Genomic DNA, 18,813 nt, shown 5'->3' with positions numbered 1-18,813 from the left:
TGAGCTTGTCTCTGTGGATAGCAGAAGGGGAAGGAACTGTTGCAGGCACCTTACCCAGAGTTGAAGCCTGACCTCCTTGTGTGGAAAATCACCTTTCCTCAGAGCTGAGGTGGAAGTGATGAGCATGTTCCCCTGATGCCCAGGTGGGCCTGGTCCCCAGCAGGTTGCAGCACTCAGGATGTTTTGGGGGTTTAACATTCCCATTCCCTCTGCCACTTTCTGCCCCGGCCCCAAGGCTGCTCGTGGAAGAAAAGCCCAGAGTCACTGTTTGTATGGGCCCATGTCAGAGAGCAGCCCCCTCTCTCCCACAGGTGTTTCTCACTGAGCACCCAAGGTAGGACTCATTTCTACAGGTTTTTGACACATGCCTTGAGCCATAAGTGGTGTCTCAGCCCAGAGTGCTGTAGTAATGCCGCTCCATCAGCTCCTACAGACACCTGGACCTTTCCTCCTGAGGACAAAACATCCTGATCCACCAAGCATCAGTCCCTGCAATGAGCAAAAACTTAAAATCAGCTCAGAGAAGTCACCCAGACAACACCACGCAGAGGCAGTTTAAGTACAATCTATATTATCTCTATATTTTTTATTTGTCATCATATTTGCTCATTTCTGCGGAGTATAACGTCACAAAGACCAAAATAGAGAGAGCGGCTTGTCGCTGAGCTCACATCAGTTAAACACAATAGGTACAAAACTAGGTGACTCTGTCTTATTTATCATACTTTTTTTTCAGTCATTTATATACAAAGAACTACTCTATATGGAAAAATAATAAACAAATCCCATGGGTATGTTACATGGTAAACAAAAAGGAAGGAAGGAAGAAGAGCGGAAGCAGGTGAGGGAGAGCAGCTCCAAGGGCCTACTCCTGGAACGGACACATTTCTTGGGGCCCTGGGCTACCATGAGCAGACCTGCAAGACCACAGATACCTTGGCCTTCTTGGTTTCAAGCTCTGAATCTTATATTTGCTCCTCCAAGCCAAAGTGGCTTCAGAGCCAATCCTTGCTCTGGCACTTGCCTGTCGTGAGGGAGAGCAGCAAGCTCTGTGCTGGATGATTTTGTGTGGTGTTAAAAAATATATACGTATATAATATTATAAAGCAGGGCAGCTGGCTGTTGTTTGGGCACTAGTTCTTCATCAGGCTTCTCCGAAGGCAGCTGGTGCGAAAGGATTATATTGAAACCACTACATAAAGGATGCTTTGAGAATATCCAGATCCTCTGCACAGCATATATATGCAGGAGACATTTCAAAGTAAGTTGTAAGAAACGCTTCTCCAAGCCTGGACCACCTTCATGCTCAATGAGGCAATAACTGAGATTTTGGATTTTGGCCACCCAAGTGCAACAAAGATTGGGAACAGTCACCAAGTGGTGCAAGACCTGCAAATGCAAAGAAAGGGGAGGGTAGGATCATGTCCTACACCCTACTTTCCTAAGAGAGAGGGCAACTTTAACATAAATACCTCACGTTTAAAGGACTATTAATCAAAGCCATAGAGGACAGAAGGAAAACCCATTCAATCTTCAGCCCTGGTTTCCAGGCAGCTTATGCATAGGAAGTTTTACACCAAGCCCACACAAAGCCTGGCAGAGTGTATTTGCATGTCCATTTAAGCAGACACTGACTTAGGAAAAGCAGTAACTAACAGCATGGTATTGCAGGATGTGTGCAAATGGGGAAATCCAACAGCACAGAAGCTGCTGGATCCACTGATCCTGCCTCCAGCTCCCTCAACAGTCAGCACTGTTGCTCCCACCTGATTCACCATCCCCCCAGACACAAGTCCAGAAGGAGACATTGTCCTTAAGCCCTTCCCTAATCTTATTCTCACAGCAGGGAGCAAACCTGCCTCTCTTTAAGCCCTTTTGCCCAGCTTGGGCAGGGGTGCTGAGGAAATGAGACGCTCTTCACTCACTGTCACTTCTGAGACACTGAACAAACAAGCAGATGGATTAGGAAACAAGCAGAGAGGTAACCTGAAGGCAGTAAACCAGCCTCCAGTGCTCCTAGCAGAGCAACGAGGGGCAGTGTGGAACCACACAGGTCTGCTGATGGCAGGGAAGGCAAGTGGGAGAGGAACGGAGAAACTACAGCTGAGAAGAACACAGCAGCTCGCTCCAATCTCTGTTCTGCTTCCTGCTTGCAGGTAGGAGCATCTGATCTGTAGCACTTGAGCATGCTGCCCACTCTTCCCCTAGATAATTTTAAGTAAGCAAGAGGCATTTTCTGGTCCCTGGATAGATCTACAAAGGGATCACTTCTGTTGTGGCTCTACTAAGTACCCACGGACCCATCCGAAACCCAACAGTAGCAAGGGAAAGCTTCTCCCCTTTCATGGATGCCGGTTCCACCCTTGATAGCACTGAGTTGCAGCAGGGTCTGTGAAGTGTGCAGCAGCAGTAGCAGCAACTGCTGCCTGGGAGAATAAAAGGGACAATTTCAACCAGCCAGGTCATGTCAGGTTTCAAGTCTGCTCCAGTTTGGCCCAGAACAGCTACAGAGATAAAAAACAAAGGAATGTGCAACATTCCTTTCTGAATATTCCAGCCTAAGAGCAAAATTTGTGCAGCTCACAGGGAAAGTCAGTGATAACAAGCATGGGGAGAGATACCTATGAGAGACCAGGACCTGCTCTGGCAGCTACCTGATGCAACCCATACCTTTAAAAGGGGCAGCTGTGATGCTGGGGGACAGGAAACAAAAACAAAAAACTGTTTTTGTGTTTACATATCTTCCCTTCCCAAAGAGGAGTGAAGGGGCCAGAGCTCTACAAATTTCCACCACCTATCACGGGCAGTCCTCCGTCTTCTTAGCCGGAGACATGCTCCAGGGAGGCTTCTAGCCACAGGAACACAGGGGAGATGGGAAGCTTGGACACTTAGTGACTAGAAAACTCCATCCTTGTGAGAAAGCAATTCCATCCCCACTGAGCCTGAACAAGCATCAGCTTTGATGGTGATCAGGGGATGTAGGGAGCCAAAGAAAAGGAAAAAAGTCCTGTCCTTTTCCCCCTCACTCACTCAAGTGACTCCAGGGCTCAAAACAAGGTGCTCGGGAGGATGGGGGCAGATATTCCTTACTTAGCATTAAAGGCAATGGCTATATAGACCAGTCTCTGGTCTGATCCTCAGGAATGCTTATCGCTGCATCCCAATCCCATTTCCCAAGGATCACAGAGATGTTAGTACCAGAGAGTTGGGGAGAAAACTGTGCCTACATCAACCATTCGGGACAAAAAATACAAAGGAGTCGGGTTGTCCTGTTGGAAAAAAACCCAAAAACATTTTTGGCCACAACTCCAGGCTCTGGCCAGTGACGCTCCACACCAAGCTGGGCAGGTGTGGGAAGCCAGAGCCCCAAACCCTGGAGCTTTGCTTCAATTAATTTGATTGCTGCTGTAAGGAATGGGCTCGAGAATAGAGTCCTGGCCATTCCACCACCTCCACGCTGCTCATCATGTCCATACCCACAAAAGCTAATGGGAAGTGCCCACACTTCTGCAATCTGTACTCTCTAGGAAGTGATATGACTTGTGTGTTTCTGCTTTAATAAATTATAAAAAAAAAAAGGGAGGAAATTGACAGCCTGTGCTGGCAGTTTCCCCTCCTAGAATTCATCGTCAGAGCTCAGCAAGAGGGTCTTCTCGTTGTCACGGGCACCGGAGCAGCTGTGGGAGCGCGAGATAACGTGACTCCCATTGCGCCAGGGTGGACCGTGCTCCAGCGTTGACTGCTGGGTGTACTGCTGGTAGGCTGGGGAGAAGTTGTGGATCGCATCTTGGACAATGTCATGAGGGTTCATGGTCTCCTTGAGGCTGCTGGAGATGCTCTTCATGGGAGCACAGCGACCTGTTTGGGTAAGACAGGGAGGGACAAGTGAGGAACACTGCTGCCTTCCTCCATGCCCCTGAACGTGAAGGTAAGGAGAACAGGGAACATGCAATCCTAGGTCCTGCAGATGGTATGTTACAGACTTCCTTAAGCAGCTGCTGAGGAAACGCCACACAAATGGCTTTACCAGTGGTGCTCCTAAATTCAGACGCTGTCAGCCAACTGAATCCACCTCAGCACTAAATGGGGAACACACCATGAGAATGGGACATAGCCACAGTGACAACCTCCACTACATGCTACCAAGTGCTGGCTTGAATGTGCAATGAAGACAGTCAGGTAGGGAGGTACTCCTGTAAAGGGTTTCAGAAGACAAAAACTAAGGAAATTCTAAAAATTCTAGGAGAAATGTCATTTGCCATTCCCACTCAGTGGAAATTACACTGCTGAATGGTATCAAAGTGTCCACGGGAAAGAGACCATACAAGTGGGAAAGCAGCACAAAGGAGGGAAAGGAGGGGAACAGGCAGTATTAGAGGCAGAACCACCCGTTGTGTAGAGGGTGTCACAGTGATACTATGAAGGAAGCAACAGCTGGAGATAGTCCCACTCAAGTGCTGAGCACAGAGGAAGGCAGTGTCTCCTTCTAGGAAATGCCATTTCTCATGGGTTTTAGGTTCCATTTCCAGTGTGTGTTTCTGGCTCTGCTCAAACCTGGGGATGAGCTCCCCAGAGAAGCAAAGTATGATGATCATCTTGGGCAATTACAAAAGTGAGGGGAGGCTGGGGTGAGAGCACAAACCAGCTCCTTTGAGCCTGCACAGCTGACAGGAACACTCTGTAGCTGCATGTTACTCCACTGCCCACACAGCCATTTTACTACTTAAAATCCAGACAACCCTAAAGCAGCTGTGTGAGGCAGCAGAGTTACAGACCTACAAGGAAGGGGGAACAAGGGACAGCACAGGCTGTAGGCAAGCTGGGAATCAGGAGAGAACAGCATCTCAGCTAAAAGCCAACTGAGACAAACACACAAAGCATGCTGTACCTACCGTATGGCCCATATGATGGAACAGCTGCATCAGGGACCAGTGGCCAAAGCAAGGGAGAGATAAAAGGAAGAGGAGAGAGAGAGACAGAGACAGAGAGAAAGAGGAAATAACAAGAACTGAACAAGGCCCACCACCGAAACATTCCCCACTTGTACTTGCCAGCAGTTTACCCTTTCATCACCCACAGATCTCGTCTCCCCCCACCGCAACAACTCTCCTTCCAAAACCTCTGGGGCTGGCTGGGATGGAGAGGTCATCTACAGGCTGCTGTCTTCCCACACCTCATCACAGATCTCCCCTAGCAGGAAAGAACCCCTTTATTTGGAAAACACTGAATATACATGCATAGACTGGGCACAAAAACACCCTTTTCCCAGAGATAACATCCACCTTCCTCTTCCCTAGAATAAGACTTCTCGCAGCCCAACCCTCACAAAGTCATTACAGGGAGATCCTCCTCCTCCATGACAAACAGATTGCCAAAGCACAGTCTCATTTTCCCAAGCCAGATTCAAAACAGAGCCCGTTTTAGGCCCCATCCCTCTTGCCTTCAGTCTGTTGCACAATCTGGAGCAATGGAGTTCCCCTTTGGTGAGACAGGAAGAAGGACAAACCCACTCCACCAAAACGATGCAACTTCTTGCAGCCCTCAGGTCTGCAACAAGCTGTTGTGGGTGGTATACTGGGGAACTGAAAAGGGAACAGTGCAATTCAGGCAAGGTTTCTGCCCTACAGAGCTGTTGCACAATGAATCTGTTCAGACACCACGGAGGAGGGGATGTGACATTTTCCAAGCATTCAGGTTGGGAGTCATATCAGTGTGTTGGCTGCCTGAGGGACCAGTCTCCACCCAGTCTCACTACCGAAGAGACAAGCCATAGGCACCGGCATACTTCCTACCTTGGGCATCAATTCTCTTGTCCACATACACCTTGTATGTGAAGGCATGGCGCAGGGCAATGGCTGCAAAGAACATCTCCACACAAATGATGAAGTCTTGATACCCAGCAGCTACTGTGCCTTCACCCACAGACACATTAGCAGAGTGGATTTTGGGGATGGCACCACACTTTTCCAAGATGGCCAACAGCATCCCTAAACAAAGCAACAAGCTCATGTAAATGTACAGAAAATATGATTGCATGGTAACTGTCAAGAACAGCTGTTTGTGCTGTATGTCTTAGATGCAACCCCACAACACAGGAACTACAAACAGAGCAGGCTACGTACACCCACCCACAGTCACTTGTACAACAGACAAAAGAGGAATAAAATGAGATAAATATGCTTAAGCAAAGAATGTTCAAACACTGACCCTCTTCTGTTCTCAACTGATGCATAAACTGTGAAACTAAGTGCTGCAGGACTTATTCAAGTCCAAAATGGTAAGAGCAGTCAGGTATTTCTGCAAGCACTCCTGTGATCTGTGTTGTCCTAAAATAGGTTCTTTCACGTGGTGTGCAATCCACACACACAGTCGATGTATTTGATTTATTTACAGTTCTGTGCAGAAAGGGGTGCTGGGGGGGAAATCCACAAAGCCAGCACAATGACTACCAAAACTCACCGTTTATACATTTTAGCAAACAAAGCCATTAATGTTCCTTGGCTACAAGTTTCCTAGTTCTCTTATTAATTAATATTTTATCTTCTATTGGTTAACAATTGTCTCACTTCTCATACCAATTAGTCTTCTTGCTCAGTCCTTCTTTTCTTTCAAGTCAGTGGGTTTTTTGGGTCAGTGGTCATGCTCTCTCCCTGCCAGAATTACCTTTTACCCAGTCAGACCTGATTCAACACAGTTGCTGAGTTGTCTGTTAATTCTACCTTCTTTGTGTCCCCTGTCAGTGGTACATCCTTCTTCCCAAGCTTTGTTAACCTCCCCCCCAGGTCTGAGATCTGAAACACATCGAGCCCAAAACCTTAACAAGGTAATTCTACAGACAAGTAATTTGTCTGTAGACAAATTTGGACATCCGTTAGAGCTTGTTAGCTGCTCTCTGTTTCACGGATTAAATCTCTTTTCTTTTTGATTAGACTTGAAAGTATACAAAGATCAAACATCAAAGAACATCCCTAAGAAAATTTTTACATATTCCACATTTTGCAACATCAGCACTTCGACTAGCTAGAGCAAAAATTCAAGTAACAGAATTTTTCATTTAAGCATATGGTATTTTTGACACGCTACTGCAAGAAAAAGGTTTTTCCCTGTACAAAACCATGGTGGCTGAAGAATTCCAAAGAAGACAGAAAGTATGTGACCAAATGGCTCAAGATGATAAAACAGACGCTTATTAGTTTGTCCATAGACAGGGAGGATGGGCCATACTCCAACAGCCTAAATTCCACCCAAGTTCCTACTCAATTAGTCTTTGAAGTGCAACTCAGTAAACCTAAGTAGGGCACTGAACAGGGAAATGCTTAGAGCCAATTAGTAAGAAGCACTAAGCTTAGGTGGAATTTCAACTTTCTGAATGTGCCTCTGCGTCATGTGTATGAATTCTGCATGTCTTGCTCAGTGGTGGGTCTGTGGCAGCACACACCACATTCAGCCAGCTTGCTGCTTCACATAAATCACAGACATACCATTAAAATTTTATTTATAGAGCACTAAAAAAAGCACTAAAAATTTTTAGATGTGCCGTTTTAATCAATAAAATGGCAGCATGAGATAAAATGCTGGCAGATTGTGCTTTATGACTGTTCCAGGAATGCAAAGGACTCTTCACCCTATCAGCTGATTTTGTCAGGTAGATATGCGTGTGCACATGCACACACAATGATAGTGAGGATTCAGGAGCATAGAAACAAAAATGAAAATGAGCAAAACAGGTTTCCCAGAGAAAAGCAATGAATGACTATAAAACACATAGAATACAGAAATACATTCTGTCTATTCATCAACATCTGCTCTATTAACTCTAGTGTCTGAGGCCCTGCAGAGAGCTCTTTGTGCCTACCGAGGGAAGGGAAAAGCAGCTCACCTTGCCAGAAGGACAGGAAGATGACAGACTTCACCATGAAGAACTTGAGGACTGGGCTGTAGGGACTGAGTAGCTCACGTGTGGCGAAGTAGAAAAGGAAGAGGGCATACAGTGCCAGGCTGACAGAGATGTTGTAGATGATCGTCACATAGAGGTAGCCACTGGTCACACTGAAAAGAGAAGATATATGAATGCCTGAAACTTCAGCATGATCTTTTCCCCTTGCCACTGTCACTGGGGAGTTCAAAGAGTCCATTTCCTTCCTGCCTCCCTGTCCCATTCCCTCCCCCAAAACTAGGTAGAAAAAACCTGAAACTAAGAGGGCTACCTCTGCCTTCTTTTCTCATGTGCATCAGCCCATGTTGTCCCATCTTTTCCCATGGCCCAGCACACACATGGACAATATGCAAAGCCAGGCAGAGAACGGGCAGCCAAGTCTTGCATGCCAGACAAATAAACTTACTCAAAGTCACCATCCTGGTACTTGCCGAAGGCCTGAAGGATGACTGTGCTGATTGCCATGAGGGGCTTCACCACACAGAACTGCAGGGTAGCCTAGAGGAATGAGAGAGGAAGAATGATAAGGCAGGAGTTGCAAGGGGCCAAGTCCCCAAACCAGCATCACAATGTAGTGTCCACTAGGACAACTCAGCAAGGCAACACGGTCCAGGCACAACAAGGAGTCTGATCCTGCCACTTCCTAATCAATTGTGCTTGATGACTGCAACACCCAAAAGGAGACACAGGAGATTCAGAAGCAGTATGTGTGCTATCTACTTGTCCAGAATGGGAAAAAAACCATCTCTGTAGGGTTGCTCCTAGAAGCTGCTTGGGTCCTCTCTTCCAGAGCTGCTTTTCACAGGCTGTGCTGCAGCACATTTATGCATGGCAACTGTATGAAAAACAAAAAATCCCACACCGTGCTATGGTATGGACACAGCAAGTTTAACAGAGGCATACTAGGGAAGGAAAGCAAACTCCAATCCATAGTTGTCATAGTTAGGCAAGAAGGTCCCTTGGATCGAAGGGGAACTTAGTTCTCCGAGGAGGAACTTCTGACAGCTGCCACAATATTAAGGTGTTTTGTATACACAGAGATGTGTGCTGACAGACAGAAGCTAAGAGCTGTTCTGCTGTCATCCATGTGACCTTTACTGAATCTCCCCAAAGATTCTGTGGCACTTGGGATCAACTCTATCCATTCTGCCAGTATAAATCACTGCTCCTATTGGGACAAATGTTCTCTCAAAGCCACCCCATTCTTCAACTTTCTGGAGATGCTGATCTACAAAGTCCTAAGAGAGTGAAGGTTTCTGACCCTAAAAATGTTTCCTTGAAAAGACACGATCCGTGTCTCCCTGAAGGAGGCTGGAAGAGCCTTGGCAGGTGCTGACCTGTGCACATGTGGGGAGGGCTATGTAAAGAAAGAAGGCAAAACCAAACAGTAATAATTGCTTTGGATACGATGCAATTTGTTAGTGGTCATAAGACTTCAAGGAGATTAAAAACCCCAGCACATGCCAGTTAGTGAGTCACTGTAAATATGTGAACTGGAAAAGGTCAAGCTAATTGGTAAACAACTCCATCCTCTGAGCTTCCCCTTCTTCCGATCTGGGATGTTTTAACCATTTCCCTGCAATCCAAACCACCACATACTATTTTTAGTTGCTTCCCTAGAAGATGCTACAGCATATGGGAAGCACATGGATGGTGTGTGACCCATGTGTGAGGGTCATCAGACACAGGCCCAGTAAAGAATCTTAATTAAGACATCCTAAAGGAAACAAGCTGTTTGGATTTTACGCTGCAGCCACCACACTGCTGGAGGGCCACAGGCAACACAGGCAGACTCGCTGACCCAAACCAGGCACCTGCCTGAGAAAAGCTTGTAGTGGGGGTGAAGATGGAAAGAAGGAATGGTAATAGTACAGATTCCTTCAGGATGAAAGGGGCTGGAAAGAGCAGAAAATGGGCAGGTGGGGTGGGAGGCAACAGAAGTGCTGGAGATGCTGAGAACAAGGCTAAAAGGGGCAAAGTGTTCCTTCCAGCACATTCCTCCCCCTGATCATGATGATGATGATGTACTGCCTAGATCAGCACTGACATGTGCTCTGTTGCTCTTTTGCACCAGCCTTCCCAGGAATTTGCCTTGAGGGGTCTTCCTTGGCAATCCTGGAAGTCTAGAAGTACCAGAAAGTGAGTCTTGGCATCAACAATTTCTCGCCAAGCCAAAAAGGACAGAAGTATTTAAACATCCATTTGCAAGACATCTCCCTCATAGCCTCCACAGCAGTCTTAGCAGTTAGCAAAGGGCAGGCCTGACTAGAAGAAATGCTGCTAGACAGCAGCAAGGGAAAAGCAAATTATCCACCTTAGCCAGAGTTACCAAATGAGCTAGGATTTGTGGAGGCCAGCAGAAAAAACACACCTCCCCCTCCCCAAAGAATGCTTCTAGTCTTCATTGTGATGAACAAACTTTCCAAACACAGCCAGGCACAACCTATGTGGCGATAACTGCCAGAGGCTGTGGGACGAGAAACAAGAGGTCTAAGGGAAATTATTTCTCCAGCACTCATTCACCTTTCATGGGTGTTACATTTGCTTATGACTTATTTAAAAGGTAAAAGTTAACATCAGAAGCACAAAGAATAGGTAATGCAGTGAATCAACCATAGCGTGTCCAAATGAAACCCAAGAGAAACACAGGTGAAGCACCATAATGGGTGCAGAGTGGAAAATAAAGTATTGAGGAAAAAACCGGGAAAGCCGTAAGGACGAAATATGGGGCAGGGACAAACAGAACAGATAAACAAAAGATGTCATCCTTTGGAAACGGTCGCTTGTGCTGCACTGGATATTACTGAGGCGGCATTTTACCTTTGATATTTCTGCATATTGCTAAAACACAGAAGACAGGTCATGATGTACAGGAAAAGCCAGGGCAAAGATCTAGACCCAGTGACTGGAATTACAATGACCTAAGCCTCTTCAAAGAACCAGACCTGCTTTACGCTGTCTCCAAAGAAACCTTGTGCATTCGTTTCAGCAAGTGAGCAAAGACTTGACATTCACCTGCTGTGTGGTGACAGCCAGAGGTGACTGACCTGGGATGAGTAGACAAGGGCTGTATTGAGGTTTAGATCTTCCTTGCTCCCGCCCTCCCACTCGACATACCCAGTTCAGCACAGACAGACACACATGATGAGCAATACTCAGTTCCTCCTACAAAGCAATGTGTCATGCTTAACCTCCACCCCCTCCTCAACTCCAAACCACAACAGCAGCTCTGGGAATTCAGGAGGCTGTTACACAACTGAGGTGTCTGCGACACAACACAGACATCAGTTTCTTAAAGTTGGGATCTCTGCAATCCAGAAAGGGAAATGTTTCTTCCCAGGGTTAACATCAGTTCCAGGAGATAACTTGCATCTTTTGCTAAGGCCTTCCTGATGCAGTATTGAGAAGAAAACATTAAAATCATTCAAAACAAGTCCTGAAACACCTCCTCTTCTCAGGAGCCTGCAGGCCTCTCAAAATGCTATTATAATCCCCCTCAAAGGAGTGCTCATCTCAGAAGTTCAGCGGCAAAAGGCACCATTGCCACCCACACACACTTAATTCATTTCTGCAGGATGGCACAGTCCCTCCAGCCCATACCTGTTTGCAGAACCTCAGGAATCCAATCGAATAGGTCTTTCCCCACAGGCAGCAAGTTCCGTACACACAGCTGGACCTGAAAGAGCCAACACAAGATGACAGGGTTCACAAGCAAGATCTGGGCTGGAGTGCAAGATTCCTACCCTCTTTATCTTCTCTCTGTAGCAAAGTTGCAGGACTGGTGCTTCCTTCAACCATAATTAAAGTTACAGCCATACTCTCTTTCAGAGAAATGTCTAAAACAACATCCTGACTATACACTCCAATTATATTTTTCCTTTAACTGAGTAGCATGGGGAGAAACACAGATCCTAAAGGAAGCACAATTAACTAAAGATAGAAAAGATTTAAAGGAGAAGGAAATAAGAAAATAAACAAATGAGTAAGCAGGTGTCCAGAAAAGCTGTGTATCAGTCCAGCTTGCCTAAGAGGATGTGATCACCCTGATCTGTCTCAGACCAGGGTATTGGTAAATCATCACCATCCACACTGCCCAGTCCCAGCAGATATTTGCCACATGACACAGTTTTTCAGGGCAGGGATAAGAGGAAAAGTGGATGGGCTCAGAAGGAGGATAGCGTCACGCTGTAAGCACAATAAATACTCACTCAATTGGTTTCCCTCTGATCTCAGACATGATGGAGCTCTCCCCTCCCAAGTACTCATAGCAGAGGCTGAGAAAGTTGTATATTACAAAGGCTGCAACGACATCAGTCAGAGTAAAATGACAACCAACTTCAAAACAGGTGCAAGGACCAAGAGTACAGCCAACAGACCAAACATTAGCAGGGACTGCTTATGCAGCACCTTCCCCTTCAAAGCACTCCAGATTATTTTCCCTGCATTTATCATTCTACCTCAGCACTCACAAGACTATCTGAACTGGAGCCTGGCCATGGTCCCACACCAGTTCCATGACTCATGCCAAAAGGGTTACAGAACCATTTAAAACTGTGGTCAGTCTCTGTTTTACTTGGCATCTGTAAGATGCCATTCTCTACAGGCTTCCTGTGGATTATTCTAGGACGTTACACTGGTACTAATAATCTGGGAGAGATATGGTTAATGGATCAGATATATGTTATCTCCTGTATTTAACCTTCTAGCTGATGAACACAGTTTCTCTCTGCCAGGTAACCAGACTACAGACGTAGAAGTTGGAGAAACAGAGGGGTTTTAGTGAAACACTGTTTTCATGTTTAGTGCAGTTTTTCAAAAACAGGCTGTGCTTCATTTCCTCAGAATGATGAAATTTCTTGTCTACTGAATAAACTTCTCCTTGGCCCACTTTGCCTTCCCCAGCAACATGCCTTCTTGACAGCGAACAGCCTTCTTGAACTGATCATTAATAGTTTGTTCCATTTCAGTTCTCCACAACTACAGATGTATTTCCTTTTCATGGGATCCAAACCCACTTTAATGCATGGAGTAAGCCTGCATGTGCCCTGTCTGATACTCTCTCGACTTGTTAAAATCGCTGTTGGACCCTCAAAGTTGTGAGATTTCTTAGGGCAAGGACTGTACTATTGAGTTTGTTACATACAGCCCTGGGGCAAAAGGACAGACCAGATGACCCTTCTTTCAACATTGTTTTCTACCGTCATCTGTACCCGGACATTCCCTGGAATGACAACACCCAAATCCTGCTTTTTGCCCCAAACAATTTGGGATAGAAACAGAAGTCTCGAGGAACTCTGAAATAAGAACAGAAGCCTAATAACATACAGCACAGAGACGCTGATCTCCTCAAGCAGCCGGTTATTAGACCTGAGGTCAATTTTTCCACATGGATGAACTTCTGAAGTCAGACATCAACTCTAATTCTTCTACAAGCATCCAAACTATGCCCTGGCAAAGAGGTACTCAATACTTCCCAAAATTCTCATAGTCTCAAAACATTGTATTTATGGCTTGTAGATGTGTCTAGCTGGCAAGAATGCTATGGCACCTAAAAGCAAATGGTATACCTGCTTCTACGTATGTAATTGGTATACTGTTACTCCACCTGTAGTCGTTATTATTGAACAAAGTTCACACAGTAACTACTTTACCAAAGCTTTAATTAGGAGACAAAACACCAACCACGGAAAACTCATTTAAATAACTGTGGTAACCCCTTTTGCCTTCAATTTTCCTGCAACTTAGTTGACAGCTCCCAGTACCCAGAGGAAGAAAAGCTGAGCTTTTCCTATTGTCCTCCAGTGACCCCTGCCCTCTGATGTGGTCATTACAATACCAGGCCATTCCACAAGCACTAGGGAAGAGATGACATCAGAGGAAGAAGACAAAACAAAACAAAAGGAATAAAAGGGAGGGAGAAATATCTGCCTGTCCCTCCCCAAATAAATAAGTGCTAGCGATCAAAACTCATCACATCAGCAAAAGAACACTTCTCCCATTCCTGATCCACAGTCATTAGATGATACTCATGATATCAACGTAACAGAAAAAAAAAAATCTACTTATGTCAGTGTTTCTGACACTCAGGTTTGTACAGAAACAGAGTCACAGGAAAGAGCAACACCAAAACACTATGAAATGCAGTCTACATATGGATCAAGACAGCTTTCAAAATTTATTAGTAGAGTCTTCAGCCCCATTCCCCTATAGAGCTCCTCCCCAACTCACAACCTAAAACCTTCTCAGTAAAAGAAAGGATAAGGTGGATGTCAGAGGAGGGAACAGAACAAAAAGGCTGTTTCGAAGTGATCCCCAGAAAAAGTGAGGGACAGAACCTGCTTTCCAAAGGTGCTTTCACCTCCACCTGTAATTTTCACACAGGCCAATGCGCCGAGGTGAACTCTGGCGCACGGGCTGCCTCCTGAGCAGATGCTCAAATGTTTGCAAACTCCCTGAGCAAGCAAGGCAGAGGGACACTGGCTGTTGCTAGGAGAGGAGTTTCCCAGAGCAGCAGGCTTCCTGCTAGACCTACACACGCGCAGGGTAGGGAAACTATAAAACCAGGCCCAAACAAAGATGCCTCCTGCATCACGTGGGCACGTTTGCCATCTGCTGCTGCATCTCAGAGTGTTGTTGTGGATGTGAGGAGGGCCTGCTGGTCCCTTCAGCTGATTAACTTGATCACATGGCCAGGGGCACCTCTCTGCAATGCAGATCTCACCAAAATAACTGTACCAATGAGTTATGATTTAATGAGGGGATGGTGATAAATTGTCCTCAAAAATACACTGCTAGAGTGCAGTCTCTCCTGCCGGGTGGGTAGAGGCTTCTTTCAGGATAAGATCAAGAGGGAAGTTAAGGTAGCATTTACTGGAGAGTAACCACTTCCCTCACATACAGCATTAGTGGTATTACGTTATCTGCAGCAGATAATCAAAACCAAGCCATTGGTAATTCATCTTGAACACGGCATCCTCTCTCCTGCAGGACCCCGAAGCACTACACCTGACCAGCCTCAGCACGTGGCAGCTGTGCTACCCTGTGCAAGCACACAAGTGGCCACAGGATGGGACCAGAAGAATACATTGCTAACACACTGCACCAGCAAAATAGGACAAAGCAAGTGTTTGGCTGCTGAGTAGGTGCTGTCAGAAGAGCCAGGAGCTAAGCAACACCTCACTTTCTAACACCCAGATACAACAAGATTCTTTGGCTTTACACCTTCCTGAAACAAAGGACCCAAGAAAATCATAAACTTGGTCTTTACAGAACACTGTAAAGGGAAAGTTCAACACATCCTGTCCTGCTCAGAGGCCAATGAGGAAGAGGGTCAGGGTGGATGGGGCTTTGAGCAAAGCTGTCCCAGCCCATGGCAGGGGTGCTGCACTAGATTATCTTTACAGGTCCTTCCTGACACAAACCATCCTTTGATTCTATGATTTTCAGTCACTAAGCAAGCCATGGTCATCCAGTTAGGCACACCACAAAACTTTGCTTCAGTAGGTGACAGTGATGCTTTCTCCATGTTCTCAACCAGAAACAAAGTTCTCTCAGGGCAGAGACTTCCCACCTCTGTCTGACCCCTCCTTACCTTCATAGCAGTCCCGCACTGTGCCAAAGTAAACATAGTACTGGTCATTGGTGAAGAACAGGAGACTGAGCCATGAGTCAAAGGCATAAATGGGCACAATGAAGAGGATCCGAACGATGTAGCGCTGTTCGTTTGGGCAGCTATAGCAGCGAAGATGCATGTAGATCTGAGAGGACGGAGAGGGGAGACCAGGGTCAGCGGAATATGGAGTAGAGAGGGAAAGTAGAACTGGAGAGTCAATTGGGCCAGGAAAAACAAACTCAGTAAATCACCTCTTGATTGCCTCCAGCAGCCTCAAGGTGATGAACATAAAAGAAAAAATAAATCACTGTTATCATATGACACTGATATAGCAACCCTTAGTTTGCAGAGAGGGGGAAGGAGAAGGAAAAGGAAATGGAGGCATTTCTAATCCAGTTTCTTATAGGGAATTAATTTACTGTTACATTACCTTGCCCACATTCTTTTGTTCACATCTTTTTTCCAGTTATGAGTCCTACCTTCCTGCTATCATCTTTTAAGTACCTAAGATTCACACCACTGCAGGCTGCTTTTCTCTGAAGAGGGAAGGTGCATGCACTTAAGCACATGCTCTTTGTCAACACACTCACTCTCTTGGCAGTTTTGGATGCTTTCAAGACTTTCACCCGAAACAACCTAAGAGAGCCCTTCAGAGCACAGCCAAAAAGCTGATAAGCCACAGTCTATTTGCTCAAAAAGTGTCATTCTGCACACTAGTGACAGCACAGCCACAAACTGACAGCCATCAAGGGAGCACTGAGCTCATGCAACTTGCTCAAAGGAACCACAGAGCCACAGCGTTTGTTTTGTCTGACTGTTTGCACACATGCCAATCGCCCTAAGTCACTGGCTGGGGGAGCACAGTGTCCCCACCTTACCTGCTCCCACCCCTCACAGTTTGTTAGCCATCATTAAATCCCACACCTAAGATGCTTTTTCACAGAATACCCACCTCCTGAAAAAGGTATTGACCACAACCACACCCTGAAGATAAGCACAGCTCCTGCAATGGCCTAATAACATGGCCAGAGCTTCAGCATAAGTTGTGGGTATGCTCTGTTGACCATGGAGTCAGCAGAGGCAAAGCCTCTGAATGGCAATTCTCATCGAGCTGCTGCCCCAACTGCTGGAACTAGTAACAGCTAGTTTATTACATACGTGCCTCATAACTGACTGATTCTGCTGCCTGAAGAGGCACAAGTGTTTGTTTGAAGCTTCACCCTGCATTTGGGGATGTTGTGAGGATTCTGCAGGATCTAACAAAACATATGCTGATGATCTCACCTTTCCCTCATAAGGGAGAGGGGCTTGTCTCTCTCTCCCCAGCAGTCTGTTGCTTATCCCTCCCTGCCTCTTGGCCAGATCTGGCCAAAATTGACTGAAGGGCTCAAAAATACTTCCGTTTCCTCTCCCTAACCCATGAGGAGCTCACAAAAACCTCATTTCCTGGGGAGAACAGGTTGAAAATAAACTAACAAACCTTAGGGATATTTTTGCCCTTCGACAATCCCAGTGACACGTCTCACCCAGCACAGGGACAGCTGATACCGGAGTTCAGATGACTCTAAGCTTTGCCCTTGGGATGTCAAAAGAGCCCTGTGATCCATGCGCCTACGAGAGCGCACAAGCTGCTGCCGTGTGAGAGGACAACAGCACATTTCAATCAACAGTGTCTCTGTGGCACTGACCTCCATCAGTTTCTTTGGAGAAGGACATTAATGCCTAACTGTGCAATGCTATACTGAGGAGGAAAATTTCTTCCTACCCTCAGTAGGCAATCAATTTGACAGCAGGATCCATGGTACTTGCAATTGTTACCCAAGCTGGTGAAACTGCAGGTGTTACTCTTATTCATCCGTGACTAATCCATGTTTTAACTTCACTAGCCCCTGTACGCCATCAATAGGCTGTAGTTTTCTAGATTCTAGTCATCACTCTGGAATCTATGATCCAACAGGTACAAAACACAGGTTGATAAATAACAGGGCTCATGTTTCCCTACTGTGTTTTTTAGTTCACATGACAACTGCATGAAAGGGAGGTACAGAACAGGATGCAGGGTTTGACTTGTTCTGGCTCCCAGGACAACTGACCCAGAAAGCGGGGAGAAGAGAAAAATTAAAATAAAACACTTCCTGCTACTCCTTTCCGCAGTGGAGTTCAGCCTTTGGAATCCACTGGCACAGGAGATCAAAGGAAGAATGTCAAACAACAGGTGACTACAGTCTTTTAGCCAACAGCTGACACAATAACAAAATGGCTGGATTCAGATACAAGACCTGTGAAAGGATGGCCTGAGATAACACACCTTACTGCAAACATTCAAAAGATGGCCAAATGTTTTACAGAGTGTGCTTCTTCTCCATTCATACTGTGGAAATGGTCTGTTCCTCCATGTGGGGAAAAGGAAAGGATGAGAAGTACGAGTGACAGGATTTTTACCTGATGGCAGGTGATGAGCAAAGCTGTCCATACAAAGAAACCTGAGATAGCCTGAGCAGCAGTGGTCATGAGGAATATTGGCTGCTCCACAGCCGTGGGGCTGCCATCCTCCGGCATCCAGGAGAAGTTAGGAGCCACAGCTGGAGTGGTGGCAGTTGACCCCAATCTGGGGGTTGCAGTGACATCAGTCATCATTATCATGGTGCCTTTTGGTGTGAGGTTCCAGATGGGATTGCTGAAGAGCTGCCCACAAGCCAAGACCTGCCAAGGAAGAGGACCAAAAAGCAACTGAACCCAGCTGAAAGGAGTCGGGAGCGTAACAGTAGCAGTGCTTTGCATCTCTCACATGCCTTTCACCAGGCTGCTCACATGTTTTAGGAACAGGACCTAGATAAGTCTGCCACTGCCACCCCTCGTGACACAACAAATCATGTGGTGTTCAGGAACCTTTCACATCCTCCCTGACATCCCGAAACACTGCCACTGCTGTTGTCACCTCCCTACTGCAATAATTTCAGCACAAGATGAATAGAGCATTTACCTGAGATCACGGAATCATAAAATGGTTTGCGTTGGAAGAGACCTTAAAGATCATCCCATTCCACCCCCCCTGCCATAGTCACGGACACCTTTCACTCAACCAGGTTGCTCAGAGCCCCATCCAACCTGGCCTTGAATACTTCCAGGGATGGGGCATCCACAACTTCTCTGGGCAACCTGTTCCAGTGCCTCACCACCCTCACAGTAAAGAATTTCTTCCTAACATCTAATTTAATCTACTCTCTTTCAGTTTAAAACCATTCCCCCTTGTCCTATCACTGCA

The 18,813-nt window shown here is 46.1% G+C and overlaps 1 protein-coding gene and 1 long non-coding RNA gene across 3 annotated transcripts in view; both read right to left on the bottom strand.

Annotated features, from left to right (window-relative positions):
• Positions 1–18,813, bottom strand: part of LOC113966045 — a 113,907-nt gene that overhangs the window by 21,270 nt on the left and 73,824 nt on the right. The window lies entirely within an intron of this gene.
• TMEM184B (transmembrane protein 184B) overlaps positions 561–18,813 on the bottom strand; it is a 30,939-nt gene continuing 12,686 nt past the window's right edge. The window contains exons 2-10 of one of the 2 annotated variants that reach the window (XM_027680251.1): positions 17,991–18,251; positions 15,528–15,693; positions 12,145–12,235; positions 11,537–11,612; positions 8,343–8,434; positions 7,880–8,049; positions 5,793–5,987; positions 4,893–4,916; positions 561–3,858 (exon numbers count right to left, since the gene is read on the bottom strand). In XM_027680251.1, coding sequence (XP_027536052.1) covers positions 3,617–3,858; positions 4,893–4,916; positions 5,793–5,987; positions 7,880–8,049; positions 8,343–8,434; positions 11,537–11,612; positions 12,145–12,235; positions 15,528–15,693; positions 17,991–18,191 — 1,257 coding nt within the window. In that variant the 5' untranslated portion in view covers positions 18,192–18,251 and the 3' untranslated portion in view covers positions 561–3,616. The remainder of the gene's footprint in view (positions 3,859–4,892; positions 4,917–5,792; positions 5,988–7,879; positions 8,050–8,342; positions 8,435–11,536; positions 11,613–12,144; positions 12,236–15,527; positions 15,694–17,990; positions 18,252–18,813) is intronic. The other variant, XM_027680252.1, reaches the window with a different exon arrangement.

This window comes from Neopelma chrysocephalum, unplaced genomic scaffold (genome assembly GCF_003984885.1).
Source record: "Neopelma chrysocephalum unplaced genomic scaffold, ASM398488v2 Primary Assembly neopelma1_59, whole genome shotgun sequence".
Taxonomy (NCBI): Eukaryota; Metazoa; Chordata; class Aves; order Passeriformes; family Pipridae; genus Neopelma; species Neopelma chrysocephalum.
Note: the sequence above shows the minus strand (reverse complement) of the source record. Positions and strands in the feature narration are given on the sequence as shown.